The sequence below is a fragment of the Arvicola amphibius genome, chromosome 2, assembly GCF_903992535.2.
Source record: "Arvicola amphibius chromosome 2, mArvAmp1.2, whole genome shotgun sequence".
Classification (NCBI taxonomy): Eukaryota; Metazoa; Chordata; class Mammalia; order Rodentia; family Cricetidae; genus Arvicola; species Arvicola amphibius.
Genome location: NC_052048.2, coordinates 115,059,303 through 115,083,077, shown reverse-complemented (window position 1 = coordinate 115,083,077; position 23,775 = coordinate 115,059,303). Strand labels below are relative to the sequence as shown.

At 48.6% G+C, this 23,775-nt stretch overlaps 1 protein-coding gene across 1 annotated transcript in view; it reads left to right on the top strand.

The window, feature by feature from the left end:
- Epas1 (endothelial PAS domain protein 1) overlaps positions 1–23,275 on the top strand; it is an 82,486-nt gene extending 59,211 nt beyond the window's left edge. Inside the window, exons 7-16 of the mRNA XM_038318020.1 lie at positions 8,095–8,201; positions 13,581–13,728; positions 14,288–14,502; positions 15,522–15,709; positions 16,434–16,544; positions 17,594–18,099; positions 18,869–18,995; positions 19,176–19,293; positions 19,506–19,679; positions 21,028–23,275. Coding sequence (XP_038173948.1) covers positions 8,095–8,201; positions 13,581–13,728; positions 14,288–14,502; positions 15,522–15,709; positions 16,434–16,544; positions 17,594–18,099; positions 18,869–18,995; positions 19,176–19,293; positions 19,506–19,679; positions 21,028–21,179 — 1,846 coding nt within the window. The 3' untranslated portion in view covers positions 21,180–23,275. The remainder of the gene's footprint in view (positions 1–8,094; positions 8,202–13,580; positions 13,729–14,287; positions 14,503–15,521; positions 15,710–16,433; positions 16,545–17,593; positions 18,100–18,868; positions 18,996–19,175; positions 19,294–19,505; positions 19,680–21,027) is intronic.
- Positions 23,276–23,775: the final 500 nt, after the last annotated feature.

Here is a 23,775-nt window from a genome sequence, read left to right as displayed (position 1 = left end):
AGCACAGATAGTCATTTGCGTGTTGCCACTGCTGTTATGGTGGTGGTCCCTGGACCCTGTTCAGGAGACGGTTGCTCATCACAATTATCCTAGCATCCACATGAGCATTCTGAGAAGAAGACAGCTCTCAGCAGTCTTCTCAGATACCCTGAGAAGTCCCGATGCCTGATGCGTGTCACCAGCTTTGAAGTGACATGGGACCCTTATCCAGCCACCTGGAAGTGGCCAGGGCTGTGGGCAATGGACATTGAAGGTGCCTCTGAATATATCTCAGCCATCACCAGGTTTATGAGCAGGGAAAGCTCTGCTGGCTTCAAATCACTTGCCACCTATAAATAACAGAAAAGATTTTCAAAAAGAAGCCCTCAGACGTTGATTATTTTTAAGATGAGGGAAATATTCCATGAAAAGTTAGTTCGATGCTAATCTGTTCATTCATTATTGTGGTTTGAATGGGTTTCAGGTAAAAACACTTGCCCTGGGTTAAAGAAAGGGGAGAAAAATCACAAGAAATGGGCACCTAAAGGAACTGAAGACACCATGTATACAGAATGGGGAGGGGCACAGTGGTAACATCTCAGTCTGGCTTAGAACTGACAGGCAGAGTAGATACTCGCTTGAAGGATCCTATGATTTAGGGCTTCATGACTCATTGTGGAGAGAGAGAGATGCTGCTTATGATGTCTAAGGACACACTCTATTTCCGGCATAACCTTGCCTTCCAACGAACCTGATGGCATGGCCCAACACACACAGTTCTGTTGTGCTGGAGAGACGACGGCAGAAAGATGCAAACACAGAGTGCTGCGCCACACGGAGCGTTAACTGATTAGCGGATTAGGTAACCAGGGTACAGGCATGACAGTTGATGAAGGGACTATTTTAAGTGTCTAATCCCTCAGTGTTATTTCTCCATTGCTTTGAGCTGAAGGAGGGGCCAGTTCTGTTCTCACTGTGTTGGGATGGTGAGCAGAGTGTGTGTTGTGTGTGTGTGTGTGTGTGTACATATACACACTAACATACCCTTCTGAGAGAGCTGCTCCAAACCCAGCAGCTACACGTGATAGCCAGTGCAGGGCAGGGCTCCCCCATTTTACCCAGAGACAAGAAAGGCAGGCAGCTTGAATCCACAGTCACATTTGAGGCAGTTTGGTACTTTCCTTTGATGGTGTCTGTAGTCTTCAGACATTTAATAAGAGAAAAGGGGTGTCATAGAAAGGGAAGAGAGAGACAACACAGGAGTCTCTAATCACTTGTTGAACTCTCTGGTTCCCACAATCAGTCGATTTGAAACAACCAGTTCTGATGCCCTTGTGGTTCAAGGCGCATTTATGCTTTCTTAGTTGGGGGAGGGGTGCTTGATATTCTCTGTTAATTATTTGAGATAATAAATATTTTAAAACCCCCTAATAACTTCTGCCATTGCCAATTATGTACAGACTAGTCATGACTTAGACATTTATTGCTTATCTGAAAGGCTTGGAGCCAAACATGTCTCAGATTTGAGAGTTTGGGGAAATTACTGTGTAGAATTTCCTAACTTAGCCTGGAAATTCAAAATCCAAAGTGGTCTAGAACCCAAAACTTTTCAGATGTCATGTTGGGAGATGTGAGCATCTGCTTTTACAGATGAAGGGTGTGCAATCTGTTTATGACTGACTGTTGTCACCCAGACAACAGGATGTAAAGTTAGGTCTTTCCCTCCAGCACCCACCCTCCCAAGGATGGCCTGCAGTTTGCAGTAATCCTCCTGCCCCAGCATCCTGAGTGCTAAGGATGTCTTTATTGTCAGCATAATTGATGTTCTTCTTCTCCGTGCACTCAAATATAAGTTATTAGTCTTCTTCTTAAAATACTAGGGAACTAATTTATGTGTCTAAATACTAGGGAACATCTGCCATGTGTATAAACTATTGTATCAAAGAAGAAAGAAATGATCCCTGGTAACTAAGAGTTCTGAGCCTGAGATACCAGCAGCCTAATGAAACCACAGTGAATTTGTAGTACAAAACACAACACTTCCAAGGAAGACCAGTCATTTTCAAATCCTTTAAAGGGGTTGGTTTTTTTTTTTTTATTTTAATTCATGTGGAGATGCCATCTAGTGGCCAAGTAAAATAAGTATGAAAAAATTCATCAAGACTAGAGGTTTTCTTGAAAATATCATGTGTAGACCCTGTGTGATTTTTTGTGAGTCTTCCTGTGTACTGGGTAGTTTTGTGTGTCAACTTGACACAAGCTAGAATCATCAGAGAGGAAGGAGCCTCAGTTGAGGAAATGCCTCCTTGAGATCTAGCTGTAAGGCATTTTCTCAATTAGTGATTGATCACCATGGTGGCTGGTGCCATCCCTGGGCTGCTGGTCCTCAGTTCTATAAGAAAGCAGGCTGAGCAAGCCATGGGAAGCAAACCAGTAAGCAGCACCCCTCACGGCCTCTGCATCAGCTCCTGCCTCTGGGATCTTGCCCTGTTTGAGTTCCTGTCCTGACTTTCTTCAGCAATGCTAAAGCATAAGCCAAATAACCCTTTCCTCCCCAACTTGCTTTCCAGTCATAGTGTTTTTCACAGCAATAGAAACCTTGACTAAGACATCCTGGACTTGGAATGATATATGAAAATTATAGTAAGCATTTGAAACTAATGAATACAACCATTTAGTCTTTACAGGCAAGGAATTTGAGAACAACCCTGTTTTGTGAAAAACAGTATAGTACATAACCAAGAGTTAGCTTAGCGAGTTAGGAAGACTTTATGGTAAGAAGCTGAAGGGATAGCTCAGTAGTTAAGGGTGCGTACTGTTCTTGCAGAGAACCTGGATGTTAGGTCTGTCTGTCTGTCCTCATCCCACACTCCCCCACCCAGACACACATGTAATTATAGCTACTTGTAACTCTATTACAAGGGAATCCAACCTCTGGCACCTGTACTCACATGTATACATACATGCATACACACACAGTTAAAATAAACCTTTGGGGAAAAGATTTATGGTGAATTCATTTTATTCGAAGATCTTAGGAGCAGTGAGAATGAAGTGAGAGAAGAGATGAGGCTCAGGGAGAGAAGCTGGTGAGATGGCTCAGCCAAGAGGCATCTGTTGCCAAGCCTGAGAACCTGAGTTTGACACACATACCCCCCGCCGAACCCACATGGTGGAAGGAAAGATTTGTCTTTCACAAGTGGTCTTCTGACTGCCGCATGCACACCCACACACGTACACACAAATACAGTTTTAAGGAGGAAATTATAAGGAGTAAAAAGATGCGAGACCTACATGTGTGAAGACAACTATGTTTAAGTCCAAGAATAATGCTGGGTGGTGGTGGCACACACCTTTAATCCCAGCACTTGGGAGGCAGAGGCAGGCAGATCTCTGTGAGTTCAAAGCCAGCCTGGTCTACAGAGTGAGTTCCAGGACTGGCTCCAAAATCTACAGAGAAACCCTGTCTCAAAAAGAAAAAAAAAAAGAATAAAACAGACTGACTTCAAGCTAATTAATTGTAAAATATTGTCTTCTTTATTGAACGTTGGAAATACTTCATAAACTTTTTGCTGCTTTTTCTAGCGGAGGGTAATTGTCTTAGGTGCAGGGTTATCTTTTGCAAGGACAGTGCTCATATTCTGGTTGTATGTAAAATTGATTCTGAGCACTTCCGCAGGCCCATACACTAACCCTTTCTATACCTCTCAGTGGTTACCATGTGCTTCTTTAGATCTGAAAGTTACACTCTAATGTGTCCTGTGCCCTTGTTCCTGCTCAGCTGACAGCGTTCTGGAATCAGCCCCTAACCATGCTGGAGTGTGTAAAATACTCATGTGTTGTCCTGCCTCATCTAGACTGCTAGAGATGCTCTAGAATTTCTCTCTGGAGTTTACCTCCACGTTTCCTAGGTCTCACGGTTCGAACCATTCCATGATCTGCTCCTCACATTTCTCTCTTTGTATTGTTTGTGCGGTTTTGTCCACTGAAAGCTGGCTGGTGGCATGCAGGACTGGTCTAGAATGGAGACCCAGCTATACCTTCTGGTGCACCACTTCACCCTACAGACAGACAGTGCGTCTCACACAGAGAGTAGAAATTGGTTTTCCATCAACCACAGATCTGGCTGTACAGACTTCATATAACTGGGCAATATTTTAAGGGGTGTGCAAGGCTTAAGGACTGTTACTTAACCAAATTGTACAATACAGTATACAAATACAATCTATATAAAAATGTATTAAAATAAATAGGTCCTGAAATCTGAGCAGGGAATAGTCTAGATATCATTAAAGAAATGCATTGCCAATGTTTATAAGCATGCAGAATAAAAATGAGTGTCTCAAGGCCCGTGAAGGCATGGAAGGAAAGACAGACTTCATCGCAATCATTTTCTTGTGAAAGCATTCTTGGGGAAGCAAGTAGGTGCTTTGAAAGTGCTCAGAACTTTCACCTTCATAAAGAGTTCAAATACTTGGTAGCTATCTTGTTTAAACACGTTACCTCTGGAGGGAACGGGGTGGAAATGGCACGCAGGCCTTCCTGGTCTCCAGGCAGTGGCATCTGAAGTCCGTGAGCTCTGTCCTGCTTAGGAACAGCTATTGGTTAATGGCTGGGGGGAATAAAGTGAGCCTCATGAGGCATGTGACTCTTGAGGGGACAACACTCAGAAAATAATCCCCTTCCTGCCTTGTTCTGGTGGGCTATTCTACACAGCACTTAATAATCATGTATTTTAACATACCACACTTCATTTTGTGTGCATCTATGTGTGCATGTATGTATGGATTCGCTTGTCTGTAGTCGTGCTTCTGAAGGTCAGAGGTCAGCATTGGGTGTCTCTCTTTCTGTCCTTCTCCGCCTCATTTTTAAAAGCAGGTTCTCTCAGAGAGCCTGGAACTTACTGTTTGGCTAGACTGGCTGGCCAGTAAGCTACCAGGGTCTGCCCGTTATTCCATCCCACCCCCACCTCTGGCAGCAGAGTTACAGACATGTTCTGTCATATGACGGCTTCTCACACAGAGGCTGGGGATCTGAACTCAGCTCTTCAAGCCTGTACAGCGAGCACTTAACCTACGAAGTCATCTCCACAGTCACAGTGCACAGCGTTTTAAGAACAGAGAGCCATTGTGGGCGGTGAGTAAGTCCTCTCACTTTGAAGGCCGACGCCAGAGTCTGATCCACTACATACCTTCTTGGGGTAACACTGGCCTCAGAACCAAGTAACCTTTTGACTGTGCATCGTCTCTCTTCTCTCTTTCTTCCTCTCTAGCTGCCTGGCCTTGTCTCAGCTACCTCCATCTTTTTCTCCTTGTCATTAAAGAGCATGCTCTGTCCTCAACTTTGAGACCTGATGCGTTCAGTCTTTTCACATTGCCCTCTCCTCTCAGATCGGCCCTTAGTTGACTTTCAAGTTTCTGGGTGACCCCAGCTGACCTTCCCCCAGCCAGTCAAGGATCTCTAATTAGGAGAAAGAAGTGGTTCCTCTCGAGAGAGCAGCTGCCACTCCTATCAGAGCCTGTTCTTGTGCAGCCAGGGAAACGAGCAGGGACGGCCGCAGGGGCCGGAGCTGCAGACCCCATAAACAAGCTCAGTTCTTTAACCTCCCTGTGGCGTCGGTGTGCCTGTGGTTAGGGGCGAATGGCCATTAGCTTTAAGTTGGGGCTTCCTGGCTTTGTGAAGTCTGATGACCCAAACGTTCTGTGATTGTGTTTGGGCTCTGAGCATTTCCCAGTTTTTACAGGGGTCTGTTTAAAGGAACGAAGAGGGATATTAAATATTTATTTTGGCTGACAAGATAAAGGAGAGCTGCTAGTGGGAAGATAACTGGCAAGTCTGAAATCTAGGCTTCTTTGTCTTCCAGAACTTGCCCATTGTCTGCCTTTGAATGGACGATGCAGTAATTAGATAAAAGCATCTTATTATGAAGCTAATTATAATATTTACTTGGGGCATTTTGATGGAAAGATCCTAATCATAAAAGGAAATGGGATTCCTCCAGGAAAGAGAATTATCTCTTTCTTAGAAGGCCAGTAGATTCAGTATTAAGGGTTTCTAGAGAATTCTACCTCTGCCCAGTCGGACTGGCCATCAGTGACCCTGTAAGTGGGCATCCTGTTGTCACTATAGTTCTGGCTCCCAGACAAAGTTTGAAATGTACCTGACTTACCAAGAATGCCATATGTGTGTGGAGGGGTACAATCACACATTGCTCCTCATTCTCCCCAACTTCATCTCAGCTCAAGTGCCTTTGGGTGCCCGCTCCAGGGTCAAGGCTATGGTAACATGTCGATGGCCAAATAGGGGCAAATCCTCTCGCTATGGAGATGGCAGTTGGCACAAGTACTCAGCCAGCCTCTCACTAGGGAAATACAGGGCTGAATCAGCTGCATTTCAGCCTTTTGCTCAGTGGCACTAACATTTGTGTGACAAAGACTTGGACCTCCATCATCGTATCTAGTCAGAAAGCTTACCTCTTCTCTGCTTATATAATAGCAGGCACCATGCAAAATGGAAGGATAGGCTGAAGATTATGATGGACTGCTAGAGGTACTCACGTGTGTACATGCATGTGCACATACATGTAAACATGTATGCAATGCGGTGGTCAACCATGCTCAAGGAAGGAAAGGAGATGGTTAGGATGGGTGGCACTGGATTGGAAGACCTCGGTTGTGCCTTAGATACAAAGAGGACATGAGTTCAGTGCTTGCTCAGCATGCACTGTGGTGAAGACGATAGGAGAAAGCGCAGGATGTGAGAGACAAGTGCTTCCTTCCTAGGGCCATTGTGCATGGTCTTCAGGACTCTGAGGGCTACAGGAATCGGAGGGGACTCTGGAGAAAGAGAGGCCACAGGCTGATCCTGCAAGAGTTAAGATTTGCACATGGATGGAGAAGAGGCCAGGGCCGAGGGTACACGGCACACTGCCAGTGAGCCGAAAAGTCACTTGGAAACAAAGACTGGACTCTGGGCATACCCAGAACCTGGGCAGTTTTCCCCCAGCCCAGAGAATAGCAGGTCTAAAATGACCTTTTAGAAGGATGAAGTGTGAGAGCCACATGCGTGATTCCCATGTGGACAGAAGGAATATGGAACAGCAAGTTGTGCACATGGGGCTTTAGTTTTCCTCTCCTTGGCCTTAGCCTCTGCCCAGGGGACACAGGACACAACCATGTCCAAAGGAATGTGCTTCCAAGTAGAATTATCTTAATGAGCCCATATCGTCAGCTCTGACTTGTGATCGGCAGAGTAAACTGGACAACGTACTCAAGAGAGAAAATGTGTGACGTTTTGAGATGGAGAAATAGTCCCAGGAATGACATGTGACACAGAAGGTGCAGGCCTTTGCTCACACACACGTCTCCACACAGAAGGCTGCAGTGCTTCTCCATGGCTCCCCTAGCCGGTTCCCACCCAAACCAGACACCACACAGAACGAACACATCCATGCTCGGCACAGCCATGCCCTGTTCCAGCCTTGCTACTTGTTTATCTTTGAGGACTGGTTTCCTGTTTCTCCCCCTTAGCAATCTCTGTCCTCTCCTTTCCTAGATGTGGGGAGAGGGGAGCAAAAGAGCTGTTGGAGACATACCTAGGGTCACAGATGGCACCTGAGAAGCAGGGGGTGACTCTACAGCACAGGTGGCTCTCCCTGCCTGGCTCTTCCTTACCAAGCCATCTCCCTGCCTGGGCCACAGGAGTCCACTTAAATGTTCTTCAACATCTATTAGAATGTGCTCGAGCTGGGAGTCAGGAGGCCTCAGCTCTTGTTTTTCTTCTGCCTGAACATCAAACCAACCCTCTGCCCTCCTGGATTTCCACAAATTCATGTGCATGAGCCAGGAGATGGAGCTAGGTGAACCCTTCCTGGCCCCAGGAATGTGTGTGCAGTGGAGTCCTCTGAGACAGGACTTCAGGAAGGACAGGAGGTGTGGGGCGGGAGGACGATCCACAGTTGCAGGCCCAGTGTGACAGGGTCTTGCTTGAATAAGTAAGTGGTAACCACGGTATGAACTTGATGCTTTCTTGGTTGAGCTTCCAGAACTCCCGCTCGCATGCTCTGCCAAGCTCATCTGGCCTTTCCTCCTCATCTGTTGGTTTCTTTTTCATCAGAATCATGGAACTGATTGGTTACCACCCCGAGGAGCTCCTTGGCCGCTCTGCCTACGAATTCTACCATGCCCTGGACTCGGAGAACATGACCAAAAGTCACCAGAACTGTAAGTTCCTGAGTACCCCGTGTCCTTGTCGTCTGCCCATGAGGAGTATGATTAACAAGACATAGCCTTGGCCTCCCACAGTCACCATCTTAGGTGGCACATAGAGTAGATGCCATCACATGTCAGAGAGTCACAGCTGCCAGAAGCCTATAAATGATTTCATGCACATGAAGAAAAAGACTCAGAGGTCCTCTTGGGCAGTCAAGTACCTCAGCCTAGGGAGGGGTCTGGGAGAGTTCAGAAGGAAGTGGGCTAGCTCTGGGTCAGTTGTAAGGGTAGAGGAGGGTGGAGCTAAACAGAGGAGAGAGTGTGAAGGGGTGGGGCTGTCCAGGTAGCACAGTGTAAGCAGGTGGCTAAGGCCTGGACCGTGAGGGACCTGGACCAAAGGTGCCCGGCCCAACCTCTCTCGTGGAACCATTGTGTCCTCATAGGCCACACATGACCTAGGTGGTACTTGACATGTGGCTGATGCAATGAGACATTTATATTTAAGTTGAATTTTTAAAGAATTTAGTGGCATTTCTTGGCATGTGGCCGCCTTCTTGGACAGGGTGGTTCTGTAGTGTTCCCTTGGCCAACTTCCCAATGTAGTCTTCCCATGTGTAGATGCTCCGGGGTAATTTCTTTGAATCCTTGAAACCCATCACCATTTAAGAACCTGTACTTGGCCCTCTGAGGACTAGGAATTGACAGACTTCATCTCTTCCTTAAGGGGTTTTGTTTCAGAGGGAAAAAGACGCTGGGCTCCCTGAAGCTGGCTGGCCTCTAACCTCAGCATCTCTCACAGTGTCTGGGGCACCAAGTGAACGTTGATCTCACAGACAAAAATATATTTGGGAGAGAGAGCATCCAAGCATGACACTGGTACAGACAGGGTCAATGAGAGTGTGGGATAGGAGATTCAAATGGGTAAAACCCCGAGATGTTTCCCAGGAGCCATAATGACAGCATAGGAAACAGGTCCTAGTCCCGAGTCTGTCTCCCTTTCCTCTGTCCCCAGTCAGGACAGCTAGAGCTTAGATCCAGCTAAGCAGCAACTCCACAAGCTGCGTACAGCATGGGGGGGGGGGGAGTTTCTCCCTGTTCTCCCTGTGACATTTGGGTTTCATTTGATCTAACAATGCAGCAGGAACCATTATGGTATCTCAGATTATCAAGTCTCCCACTGTGATCTCTGGCAAAAATCCCCAAATCCCCAAACACAAAAAGCCTCTCCCCAGCCCTACTCAGGGGCCCAGGGGTGGCAGAAAGAGACCAGGGTGCTCCTGGATGCCATGACTGTGACCCAGCTAGAGACTGTAGCCTTCTCTTGGAGGGTCCAATGCTTTTGTGCTTCCTAGGGGTTCACCACTCCCATTGCAGGTTGGATGAGACACACAGCTGTACTCTGCCCAGCTCTGGCCTCACACACCAGCTAGTGTCTTGGGGTCTGCCTTCCTTCCTTCCTTCCTTCCTTGGCCTTCTAAGCCAAGGGATCTGTCAAAACAGGGAGGCAAGGACTTTTTTTTTAAGTATGTGGGAATTCTGGGATTGAACTGAGTCTGAATTGGATTCTTGGAGGACAGTATTGTACTTTATCTTCTGGGGAGGGGTGAACAGAAGGACACAGTGGAATGTGCAGATAGCTAATGGACTTCTCACCAGGCAGGCGTAGGAAAAGTCTCCTCCCTCTTTAGAGCGCTATGTTCTATACAAAAGAGCTAGCCAAAAAAAAAAAAAAAGTTGGTCCTATTGGTTTTGAGGATGACTCCTGGGGGAAATAATGTTGGAAAAACTTTTTGGTTAGATGTTGTTTTTACTTAATCCATATATTTAATCTCCCAGCACACTTAAAGATAACTCACAGTCTAAATAGAAAGTACAGACTCCAAGTTTTGTTTTTTGTTTCTTGTTGTTGTGGTTGTTTCCTGGTGGAGTTAGGTAAAGCTGCCCCAGGCACAGAGGCCTCTGCTTGAGAGCGCCACATCAAGCTGAGTTTAAATGGGCTGGAAACAGCATCAGTTGAGACAGGGGTGTCCCCATCCCACCTCCCCCTGCAATACAGCTACACTCATCCCTGCCGAGGCTCAGGTTCGAAGCAGGTCTAAGTTACATGTCCAATTCATCCCCGTGTGTCTCTCAGCCTGTACGTGTTTCCCACCAAAATGCCTGTCCTCAAGCAGATTTTGATAATTGAAAATCATCATTTCCAAATGGATTAATAATTTATACATCTTTACTCTCAAAGGAGGGGTTGGAGTGGCTTCTCTTTGTTGTGCTCTTAGGAAAACAAGATTAAAGGCCATAAAAAGCCTATCTCCCTACCAAGTAGCAGGCCCCTCACCAAGGCTGGCATTAATGAGATGATTAGGATGCTGGTGTGAATTAGATTCTACTGATAGAGCAGGCCTTTGCCTGCAATTACTAGAAATGCAGTTACAACCTCTGCTTCGTGAACTGTTTCATCACAAAAAACAAAGAGCCTTGAATGTGGTGTTTGCATTAAGAACTGTCTAAATGAGTTAACTTCAGACTTGAAATTGTGCAAGAATTGTTTCCCTGCAGCTTAGAGGGTCTCTGTAGCACCAAAAAAAGGACAGCAGAAAAGACCAGAGTTCCTTCTTTGCCCCAGGAGTCCATATTGGTTTAACCAAGTGGCCATAGCAGACTTTGCTTTCTCGCTTGTTTCTGGGCTCAAACATAATGTAGTCAGGGAGGATTGATTGCCCTGGGAATCGAAAGACCCACTACCTGTCTAAACGCTGTCACTATTGTCTCATGCATCATGAAGTGAGTCAGGCCTTCCTACCCTGAGTCCTGAGTCTCCTCACATTAAAGGGTGATGTTGTTCCTCCTTACAGCACAATATTCCATTGGAAAGATCAGATTAGGATGATTCAACCACTCTGAAAAATAATTCGGCTGTTGCTGATAATAAAAACATGATCTTAGCATATAATCTAGAAGTTTCACTTCTTGTTAAACTCTTGTGAGAAATGAGACGACATTCAAACAATGATTTGGGCACAGATGTCTACTGCAGTGTTATTCACAACAACTGAAAACTCAAACATCCAGATGGAGGGACGAACTAGTTACGATTTATCCATAGACTGAGATACTACTCCCTCATGAAAAGGGAGGAAGCAGAAGAAACAGCCATCTAGACAGAGAGACGAACTAGCTATGGTTTATCCATAGAATGAGATACTACTCCCCCATAAAAAGGGTGGAAGCAGAAGAAACATCTGCAATAAAATGGACCTCAAAAACATGCTGATCAAGTACAATGACGTCAGGCCCTTGAAATAAGTTTGAATGACCCTATAAAGGTCTAGGAAGGGTAAGAGATGGTGACAGAAAAGTCAGGGATCAGAGGTTGGAACTAGGATTAGTTAGGAATACGGGCATTGACTCTGAGGGAGATGGAGGGTATGTACCTTCGCCAAGGTGATGGCTACATAGCTGCCTACATTTGTCAACTCATTGCACTGTATGCTTAAAATGGGTACATTTCCATGAAGGCAAGTGAAAACCCAATAAAGATCGTTACAGAAAGGCAAATAAAGGTGAATATGGGAATCTAATTTAGACTCCTAAATCTGAGACTTTTGTGCAAGTCAGCAATAATGTTTAGCAAAAGGAAATTTGTGACGGCTGCAGTCACTGCAGATGTGAAACAGGTGTTCACATGCTAATGATAACCCGCACTGCCACTTGTCATGACACTGGTTTCCAGAAGCACACTGTTTACCGGGCCCTGAGCTTGAATTCATCTCTCAAGGCAGCTTTGGACTCTGTGGAGCAATTCATATATGTAATTCTCAGTCATTCCTGCCCCTTGCTGGTGCTGGTTAAGAGTTTCAAGAGGATAAGAAGTGCCAAGACACAGGGACTATGATGAACATGACTATGACAAGGCTGTGTCTCTCTACCATGCGGGACCAATGAACAGGAAGATGGCCCATGAGCTGACCAGGAAACCTGGGGAGACACCTGGATGTCTTCCCAAAGAGCCCCCTGAGACACGGCCTGTAAACGGTTCTGAGCACTGTAACCCAAGCACTGGACATTAGTAGCTTGGGAAAGAGGAGACTTCTAAACAACATCTATGCGGCTGACGGGGCAGGCAAGTCCATCTGATGCTCAGCAGGAACCGCGGTAGCATCCTGGACGGTTGATAACGACAGTGATGAACAGTACTATTATTCTTAATACCACAGTTTGCAGAGGAGGAAACCACACCAGGACTGTTCCTTCCCCCAAATTCCCCCAGCCAGCAAGACTTCCTGATCCTCCCACCATACTCTACCCAGTTCTCTGTGACCTGGGCTCTTCTGGGCTCAAGCTCCGAACAATGAACTCCCAGGGGATGAAAGTCAAGGGCACAGTTTAAAAAGGCTAGCGGACGTTTCTAAAGGCAGCACACACTAGCGAAAAGGAGCTCTTGAGCTCACGTGAACAAAACTGGAAGATGCATCTGGAGATGGGGAAGAGGACCCCTCCCCTGGTGTTTTTAGACAGTGATAACACATGAGAAAATGAACTCTTAGAACAATCTAGAAAAGGAACGAACTCCAAGCCGGCAGTCTCAGTGGGCAGTTGGGAGGCAAGTTTGAAGAACTCCCAGTGGCCGAGGAAGAAGAGGCTGTGCGAAGGCTGCTGGTCCTGGGTTATAGGCCTTTCTTGACCCCAGCTGAAGGGTGCAGTAGTTAGTCTCACGCTGTCCCCATCCCCTAAGGTGACAGACCTAACAGATGCAAAGGTCATGATTTTTAAAAACCAGACCTCAGTTGGGTCTCATGGCATAACCCCGAGTCCCAGTTATTCTGGCGACTAAGGCAAAAGACTCATTAAGCTTAAGGCCTGCCTGGGCTATAAAATGAGTTCAAGGCCAGCCTGACCAATTACGGAGACCTTGTGTTAAAATAAAAACAGACATTTGGGGATGCAAGTCCATGGCAGAGCACTTGTCTGGCATGTGGGCGGCCCTCTGTCTGTCCTTCAGTCAGGGAATGGTGATGGGTCCGCATCCATGCAGCTGACCTTTCTCCAAGATGCATTCTAGCCCCTGCTGCCTGCAGAGGATGAAGCCCATGAAGAAGGTAGGGTGCTGTTCTTGGTTATAGTTTCCACTGAGCTGCCTGGGAGTCTGATAACGGGGAGTGGGTTATTCCCGCACTGGGCAGGCAATGGTCTGTTTTCCTTTTCTAAAACAAAGAGTTGGCTGACATGACCTCCAGCCTCGCTCCTAGCTCAGTCTCTCCAGTCCCCAGTGTCTATCTGGCAGCCGTGCCCACCCCCACCCCTCCCCTGGCAGGTGATACTTCCTGTGGGACCTGAGTGTGTGCTGTGCACTGCTCCCCCACATCCCTTACCTCTGCCCCCTTTCTTCCCTAGTGTGCACCAAGGGACAGGTGGTGTCTGGCCAGTACCGGATGCTAGCAAAACACGGAGGCTATGTGTGGCTGGAGACCCAGGGGACAGTCATCTACAACCCCCGCAACCTGCAACCCCAGTGTATCATGTGTGTCAACTATGTCCTGAGGTGAGTAAGGGGGAGGCACCAGCCTCTGCTCTGGGCGCTACCTCTAAAAGCTGTTTGCTGGAGGAATCCTTCTGAGATCTTAGGAGGAGAGCTCTTGAGATTTCTAATCCACCTTTCGCCTTATCTGTCATGGTGTCGTGTCTCTGACTTGCATTGTGGGGAGAAGATTGTACACAGTAGTTGCTTAATATTGTGTGAATGGGAAACAAGAGAGCTGCTCATGCTTTTAGGGGAGACTCAGATGTTGTGCCTTCCCCCAACCACGCCTGGGAAGGACACCAGAGGCAGCCATTGCTAATATGAAGAAAACTGACATAGCATCCAGGCGTCTTGTGCGCCAGCCGCGCAGCCATCTGAAGCAGCCCATGGGTAGAGGTTATTCTCACTGTTTCTACCTCTGTGCCCAACAGACTTCGACTCTTTCCAAGTTGCCAACAGTATCTCTGCCCATCTCTTTTGTCTGGGAGGGTTAGCTATCAGGCTTTCTACATATCTGGGGGAGCTAAAGGCTTTGGCTAGAAAGCTGCAGAAACTCTGACCAGCTCTCTCATGCCGGTAGTGAGATTGAGAAGAACGATGTGGTGTTCTCCATGGACCAGACCGAGTCCCTATTCAGGCCCCACCTGATGGCCATGAACGGCATCTTCGACAGCAGTGGTGACGTGGCCGTGTCTGAGAAGAGTAACTACCTGTTCACCAAGCTGAAGGAGGAGCCCGAGGAGCTAGCTCAGCTGGCCCCCACCCCAGGAGATGCCATTATTTCTCTGGATTTTGGTGGGTACTTCCTAGCCCTAGTTGAACCATGGAACTCTCTTAGACCGGGCACAGTTCTTCTTATGACAAACCTCTGCAGCCATACATTCGCTAGAACAGAGCCACGCTTGGCCCTTGTGCCAATCACTTGTTCATGGTCAGGCTCTGCTGGGCACAAAAGAACCACAAACTCCCTGGCCACTGAGTTCTATGTCCTCATGAAGGGGTAAAAAGAAGGTGGGCTACGAGAAGGGTCCATTCTCCACCTGGCTGTGGGAATCTGAGCTGAGGCAGAGAGGATCTTCTGGGCATATCCAGAGAGACGGCAGGGCCCCACATGTATCATCTCAAAGAGGATGCCCTTATTTAAGTGGAAGGCTAAGGAAGGAATAAGGCCAAGAACACCCAGTGGGGAGAAAATTCAGGCCCAGGATGAAGTCTCCAAGACTGTCCACATTAGAATGGTCACCTGTCTCACTAGAAGCAAAGTTACTGTGGTCCAGGCAGAGTTCTCAGCTACTCCGACTTCTTGCTGTGTACACCGAAAGGCCTCTTCTAGTTCCTACCCTCCCCCAGCCTGATCAGGACTGCAGGTCTTTGCCTTCACCCACCCCTTGATAACGTGCATTTGAGAGGAAAAGTGATACCTCACCAAATTCCAAAGGGCACTGAGCCCTTGCATGAGATACCTTGCAGCCCCAGCTTGGTGGTGACACTAAGGCAAATGGCCGCATTCTTTTCTGGTAACTTCCTCATCTACATTCTGGAGTACTCTGCAGGGAGCAACTGCTTCCAGTAAGTTTAGTCGGCTCTGAAAGCCAAACGCCGTGAGAAATGGCTCTTGTTGTAAGGAATTCCCATATTGAATCACGGCTCTGGTCAGCGGCTCTTGGGTCCTAGCTGGGCTCCCGAGCACAGAGGGTGTCAACCCCAGGTCCACTTTCAGGACTGTTTTAGGACCTTTGTGTATCCTCTGGGCTTCTTCCTCCCTGTGAGCCTGAACCTCACGGATGTCCACCATGCATGTCTTGTCTTTACAGGAAGCCAGAACTTTGATGAGTCATCAGCCTATGGCAAGGCTGTGCTTCCGCCAGGTCAGCCATGGGCTGCAGAGCTGAGCCACAGTGCCCAGAGTGAGTCCGGGAGCCTGCCTGCCTTCACTGTGCCCCAGGCGGGCACCCCAGGGAACACCACACCGAGTGCTACAAGCAGCAGCAGCTGCTCCACGGTGAGCCCCACCCTGCGGGGAGTAGGCAGAGTGGGTGGCCACTCATGCTGTGTGCCAGATGACAGAAAAGATATCTTGAGAAGTACTGGTCCCCTCCTGTTATTGCGGTGCTCCCTAAGAGTGGCTGTGACACCCATCCACCAGGGACTATAGCACTGACTGCTGCCTCTACTCCTAGCGAAGCAGGGGTGCCTGAAATTGCAGTGAGACCCGAGTTTGGTCTCTGCAAACAGAAGGCTTCAGTCACAGAGCCCTGTTGGCCACAGCCTCTATCTAATGACAGCTCAGGACACCCAAGGACAGCAGTTCTCAACTTATGGGTCATGATGCCAGGGGTTGAACGACCCTTTCACAGGGGTCACCTAAGACCACCAGAAAACACAAATATTTATATTACCATTCAGAACAGTAGCAATATTACAGTTATGAAGTAGCAACAAAAATAATTTTGGGGTTGGGGTCACCACAACAGGAGGAACTGTGTTAAAGGGTCACAGCATTAGGAAGGTTGAGGACCCCTGCTCTAGGAAGTGATGCAAACATCTTACGAGGAGACCAAGGATGAAGGGATCTACTTCACACCACTTGTAAATAGTAGAGCCGCCTTCATGGCTATGTGGTGGAATGGGGCGGAATGAGCCAGGAACCACGCTTGTCTGTTTACACTGGACTTCTGGGGAGACAAACACCATGTTCTTGACTTGGCCTGTTCCTCGGTTTCTAGCCCAGCAGCCCTGCGGACTACTACTCTTCTCTGGAGGATCACTTGAAGATGGAAGTGATTGAGAAGCTCTTTGCCATGGACACGGAGGCAAAGGACCAGTGCAACACCCAGGTAGGCTCTACATGGGTGATGAAGGTTCCTGCATCCCTTTGCAGAGGTCCCGGGGATACTGAGCAAAGCCTTGGGGACAGGGAGCTTGCCATCACCCTTCCTCCCACCTTTTCACTGCTCGGTCTTGCGCTTCTGCTTTTAACTCTCAACTTTGTCTCCTCCTCTCTTAAACAACTGCCTTCACACACATGCCAAACTGAAACCATGCCACCAGACCTGTAGAGAGGCATGTCCAGATTCTTCAGCCAATGCATTTTTAAAAGCCATTTCACTTTAAATACTTTTTTTAAAAAAATGACAGACAAAGGTGCTCCTGAGTTGTATACTCATTGACAGCTTCCTGCACAAGGTCACATGCTCTTGCACAAACATAAGTGGAGGAGGTGGGTGAACGTGGTGATGGCCAGCACGCTAGGGGCAATCCCCACCTCAGTCTGTCTCAGGCCCAGTTCTCCATCCAGGCTTGTACCTTACTCCTCAGCACGTGCTGTCATCCAATCCTGCACATCCCTCTTTTCCTGGGTGCGAACAGGCAGCGTTGCTGCAGTAACAGTCTCTGGGTGCTAGTTACAGAGGTCTGTCTGTCTGCAGGGAGGGGTCAGTCCCCACACCTCATGTCTCTGTTTATGAGTGTTCCATTGTGACAATAGGAACATGATGCAGGGTCTCTGGGTACCTGTTGGTGAGGATGGCAGGCCCTTTACAGGTCTGCGAGGGAGGGGAAGGTAATCTACCCTTCATCTCAGGAGCTCAAGTGTAGCCAGAATAGGATGAAGGGGCAGCCCATGCTGTGGAGGCCGGGGGCTTGCCTGACTGAAAGAGAATGGAACGAGAAGGCTTTGCAGGTCAGGGGTGGAAGCTCCCAATACTGAGTGAAGGGCTACATACATGGGAAGCTTAATATCACGACAGAAACTCTTGCACCCTCAACGGCAAACCTGAGCGTTTCCAACAGGAGAATTTAGATGGGGAAGTGACCATTTTAAAAGGCCTGGGATAAACATGGGATGGGCAGTCACAGCAATTCATCTTTGCTCTGTTCTTCTCAGACCGATTTCAATGAGCTGGACTTGGAGACTCTGGCACCCTACATCCCAATGGATGGGGAAGACTTCCAGCTGAGCCCAATCTGCCCGGAGGAGCCACACATGCCAGAGAGTCCCCAGCCCAATGCCCAGCACTGCTTCAGTACCATGACAAGCATCTTCCAGCCACTAGCCCCGGGGGCCACCCACAGCCCCTTCTTCCTGGACAAGTACCCACAGCAGCTGGAGAGCAGGAAGACGGAGCCTGAGCACTGGCCTATGTCTTCCATCTTCTTTGACCCTGGGGACAAAGGGTCCCTGCCTCCATGCTGTGGCCAGGCCAGCACTCCTCTCTCTTCTATGGGAGGCAGATCCAACACTCAGTGGCCTCCAGACCCACCATTACAGTTTGGGCCCACCAAGTGGCCTGTTGACGACCAGAACGCTGAATCCCTGGGGGCTCTGCCATTGGGGCCATCACAGCTGGAGCCTCCCAACACCTCACCCCACGTCTCCATGTTCAAGATGAGGTCAGTGACAGATGCTTGGCCGGAGGGTCCTTACTGAGCAGGGAGAAGGCATAGGAACACATCCCCGAGTGGGTGCTCTGGAGCCCCCCATGGGCTTCCTACCCCACCATATCCCTTCGCTCTGCAGCAGCCGGCACTTTGTCTGTCTAGTTATGGAGCTGACATTGAAGGGCAAAACCCCAGGAGAAAGGAGGAAGGGCTTACAACCTGGTGTCTATCTTTTGATCACCCCAAGGGTACTTTACTTAGCTAGGGTTCATCTTTGGGCACAAATAGGTATTTGAGTGACAGTTTCTCCATTTTCTCCACACCCCTGTGCTTTCTACCACCCCAGTCTTCTACCCAAGAGCCTCTGCCGGGTACATGCAGGCACCAGGTGCTCACTGGACTAAGTCCCAGAAGCCGAGGTGTGCTGTCTGTAGTGTGTGCCCTTTGTAATTAAGTGCCCCCAACAGTCCTCTGGGTGGGAAGCACTGAGCAGAAATCCTTGTAGAGACTGATGTCACCCAGCAGGACAGACACCCAGGAGGGCAGGACTACGTGAGAGTAGCTGAGGTAAAATAAGTGTGTGGAAGTAGGTACGGGTGGCTGCAGGCTTTGGCATCTCACAAGGAAGAGGAGCAGAAGGCAGACACAGCTGGTCAGGTCCTTAGTACTCTGCATTCTGGGTCCACAAAGCACCTTTGTCATAAGTATTGGGTCCAGGTGAAGACACGAGGCGGGAGACCATGACCCTCTCACACCTACTCCTCCTCTCTCTTCCTGGCAGATCTGCAAAGGACTTTGGGGCTCGCGGCCCATACATGATGAGCCCCGCCATGATAGCCCTCTCCAACAAGCTGAAGCTAAAGCGCCAGCTGGAATACGAGGAGCAAGGCTTCCAAGACACAAGTGGGGTAAGCCACCTCTTCACTATGAATACCATGGGCGCCTCAGCCCGCTGGGCAGGAGGTGAGGCTAAGACAGAGAGGCAGACAGCTCCTTCCGGTGGTGAGCACCCTCCTGCTGGGTCTGTGCGGTGCCCCCACCCCACTCCACCCCGACCCTCTTCCTCCAGCTACACTTCACATCTGCAGGGGGACCCTCCGGGCACCAGCAGCAGTTCCCATTTGATGTGGAAACGTATGAAGAGCCTCATGGGGAGGACCTGTCCTCTGATGCCTGACAAGACCATCAGTACAAATGTGGCCCCTGGTAAGCGGGCCTGAACCAGGGGTCTGGTGGAGGGTTGGAGGCTCAGGGCCCGTTCCCTGAGCCTTGTTAGATGGGCTATACCCATGCCATGAGTGGGGTTTCAGGTTCTAAGGTCTCTCTGTGACCTCTGTAAAAAAAAAAAAAAAAAAAAAAAAGAAGAAGAAGAAGAAGAAGAAGAAGACCACACTCACTCTCTGGCTTGGATCTTCCAGATGAATTCACCCAAAACTCCATGAGAGGCCTGGGTCAGCCACTGAGACACCTGCCACCCCCACAGCCGCCATCTGCCATGAGCCCAGGAGAGAATCCCAAGAGTGGGTTCCCTCCACAGTGCTATGCCTCCCAGTTCCAGGACTTCCGTCCTCCAGGAGCCCCAAAGGTGTCAGGTGAGTGTTTGAGACTCATAACACACCCAGGGGCTGATGCACGCAGGTGGCCTGGATGGACAGGAAGCTGGGAAGCAGCTGCTCACATAGCAACTTGGCATATGGATGACAGGCCGCATTCAAGTCTCAGGCAACTGGTTACAGTCCCCAGGGCTTTTCACCCAGTCAGGCTGCATGAGCCTGGGTTATCAGGCCAGGAAGGGTTGGACAGTGACTTGTTCAAAGAGCCCCTTGAAGATGCCCTCAGTGAGGGTCTGAACTGAGAGAGGGGAGAAGGAGAAAGAGCTCTCTGGATATGTCTGGCCCCAGAGAGAGGGCAGAGCTACAGCCACTTCTGACTAATTCAGGCCAGGGAGGCTTTGGGAAGGAGGTGGCGAGGATGGTGAGGAGCCCAGGGCTGGGATGGACTTCTGAGGAAGACGCTGGCTGCTGTGGAAAGGTGGGATGGGCCATGCAGACAAGCTGGCTGCCGTGGAAAGTGGGCAGCAAGGCTCCGTGTCTACGAATCCTCCAGTAATTCAGTCACTTGCAGGCTCTGGGCACCATAAGACCAGAAGTCTCTGTCTTTCCTTAGCTCCTCCTGGCCTGAAGTATGCACACACAGCACTCTGGGGCATCTCTCTAGAAGCATGCACAGGGGACCCACTGCCGGGATGGTGGCTTGGTAATCTGGAAAGTTCAGCTGTTGCCACCAAACACAGATATGTTCCCATAGAAGCCTCTGTTTGTCACAGTTTGTGGTCTTGGAGGAGGGGCGTGAAAATCCCAGAGTCTTGTCTACAGTAGTATAGTTGGGGGACATTTATAGGTGTGTTCTCAGTCTGTGGAACCCCAAAAGCCCTGGGCAGCAGGTGGGCTGGCAAACCCGAAGGTTTAAAGGAGAGAACCATGCGTCACTTACCCCCTGGTATAGATCTGGTCAGCAGTAGCCAGCAAATGACCGGTTTCCCCAGTGGTTAAAACTGAAGCCAAAATAATTTCAATTTAGAGCATTTTCTGACCATGACTGAAAGAAGAGGTGAAATTAACAAGGGGTAGGGTATCTGTTCATAAGTGTGCAGGCAAGAAGAGGAAGCAGGTGGACCCCAGGAGGGAGAGGCCCCCAGGATATGGCTCTGTACCTAAGCTATGAGACCCCTGTTGCCGCTTCTACCTGCCTTGGATCTCAGCACTGCTGAGACATGCTCTCTTCTCTGAATGGGAAGTGGAGCCCAGGGCAAGAGGGCCTGGCAGCTGGAGACGTCAATCTTTCCACGAGTGCCCTTGTCCTGATTGTCTACAGTGGAGTAGGAACTGTGCCAGGGCTTGGGTCAGGGTTTTAAAACCGCCTCCCCTCCTCTTCTCGTAGGCATGGCAAGCCGACTGCTGGGGCCGTCCCTCGAGCCTTACCTGTTGCCGGAACTGACCAGATATGACTGTGAGGTGAACGTCCCTGTGCCGGGAAGTTCCACACTCCTGCAGGGGAGAGACCTTCTCAGAGCCCTGGATCAAGCCACCTGAGCCAGGGCCTTTGGCCGGGCATGCTCCTGCCCGGCCATCCTGTCCTGCCAGCTTCACCTTCCGTCTGTGTTGCAACTAGGTATATCTAACACCAGCACACTTCTTAAGAGATGTACTGACCGGGCTGGTCTGCCCAGGTCACCAAGCAGTGGCCTTTATCTGACATGCTCACTTTATTATCTGTGTTTTAAAAATACATAGTTGTTTTACCGTCGATGAAAATGTTCTGAAATTTTATAAGATTTCCCCCCTCCCTCCCTTGAGTTATTTCTAATTTATATTCCCCAAAGGTTTCTCTCTCACACTCAGTATCCATACTAACAGTCATGGTGGATGTTGGCTCTCCTGTTAGGGAAAGCTTTGGCTCCGTTCAGCGGAAGTGCGTTTGTCATTGTTGCCAAAGAAAAGAGTTTTCCTTTCTGAGCTCCACTGTGGATTCTCTCTCTCTCTGTCTCTCTGTCTCTCTGTCTCTCTCTCTCTCTCTCTCTCTCTCTCTCTCTCTCTCTCTCTCTCTCTCACACACACACACACACACACACACACACCCAATCACCATATTGTAAAAAGCCAACTCTTTGCTCTGATTTTGATCTGACTTCTGACTTACGGGGCAGGAAAGCAATGTGAAGGGTAAACTCCAGGGTTACCTGTGAAGCTACACAGTGGCCTTCCTGAACCATGGTGTCTCCCATCTCACCCCAGGTTCAGTGGATTTTTACTATTATTATTACTCAAAAGCAAAACTGAGGGTTTTTTTTTTAAGGAAAAATTATATCTGGGCTTAGTGTTTATCATATATATGGGTACTTTTAATATCTAAAAACTTAGAAATGAATTCCTGCTCACAAAATCACTTTTAAGATCTCATTAGGGCTGTTATTGTTCTTCGTCTCGGTGTTCTGCACACTGTAGAACTGTATAGTACTCCCACAGGCCTGTACTAACACTGCTACGGATCCCCTGCCCCACCTCTCTCTCTGGTGACCTTTTGCTTTGGCCTATTGCTATGTCATAGATGTGGCAAACAATCCCAGGAGTGGAGTCACTAAGGGGGAGCATGGCAAGCTCTCTTCTCTCCTCTTGTTCGCTATGCATTATGTACGTATGCATTGTTATTGCTGCCACAAGGGCTCTGATGGCACGTGAGGGATGGGCAGGAAGTGCTTTTACTTTTTCCAGGTGGTGTTGCTAGCCCTTCAAGTGCACTGAGCTACGCTACGCGACTCTACCTGTCTCTCTCATGCGGCACATTTGGGTATTTCCACAGCTACCATGAAATGGTTTGAATGGGAATTCACAAAGCAAGTAGGGATTCACAAATAATATAGTGACCCAGTCCCTGGAGAGCTAACCTGGGAAATGGTGCCAGGTCTGACCAGCTCTGCACCACGCCACAGCCCGCAGCTTGCAGGGCAGATGGTCCTGCAAAGCCAAGGTGCAGCGCCCCCTGCTGGTGAGCAGCAGGCAGACCTCCGGGGATAGATAGCCTCTAGCTGAGGTCTCAGTCACATGAAGTGACATGAACAGGTAGAAAGCACTGAAAATACTGTCCCCAGAGCACTTTGTAACTCACTGGGGAAGAGGAAGGCCGCCTTTTGGGTGTGTGATACCAATCGACATACAATGTTGTTGACTTGGGGACGATCAAACTTTAAATACATACAAAGTCCATCAGCCCAAAATGCAGTAAGCCGAAAGGGACTTACTGCTCCAACCAAAAATTAACTTGCAAAGTCAGCCTACCTAAAAGTATCTAGGCATGGTGTTGTCCAAGTCACACATTGGTCCACGGTGTGGCCTGACACGCGGTGAGAGAACGTAAAGGGTTATTGACATGTAAATGCTGGTATTTGATTTCCTGTGTTGTTGCCTCAGCATTAAGGGCATTTTCCCTTTGCAGTTTTACTAAAAAACAAAAACAAAAAACACTGAGAAATATTCCGAGCTTCACATTAACCTTTCTTGTCAATGTAACAGCTTCATGAACATTACTGCATTGTCAAATTCCTACTGACGGCATTGTAACTGTCCGGGAGCTTAACTTTATAAGGAAATGTATTTTGACACTGATATCTTATTAAAGTATTCTGATCCTATTCCTGCTGGTGCCTCTCATTTCCTGTGCATTTATCATGGGCTGTGCCAACGGAAAATAAAGTCCTTACCCAATGGCATACAGAAAATGAACACTGGAACCAAACTGGACCAGATGGTTAAAGACCAAACCGGCAAGAAGTCTGAGGAAGGAATGAAGACATCTGCACTCGGCTAGTGCCTAAGTTCAGAGGTTGTCTGTATGCCTGCAGATACAGTGAACTGTATGTCTACCTAAGAGCCCTTTTCTCTGTAGGCTAGAAAAGAAGGGAAGAACCATGGTTTCTACCTTCCAAATTCCACATGAGATACTCAGGAGCATGCTGGTCCTTGTGTCTTCATGCTGGCCATCCAGAAGTTCTGGGGAGAAGGGCCATGGTCAAGGAGGAGTTTAGTGTAATAATTTAAGTAAAATGGTACGAATGCGTGAGTGGCTGCAGAGGGCAGCAGGTCCTGAGACCATGGCGGGCCACGAAGGCAGCCAGTCTCAGGCAGGAGCCCA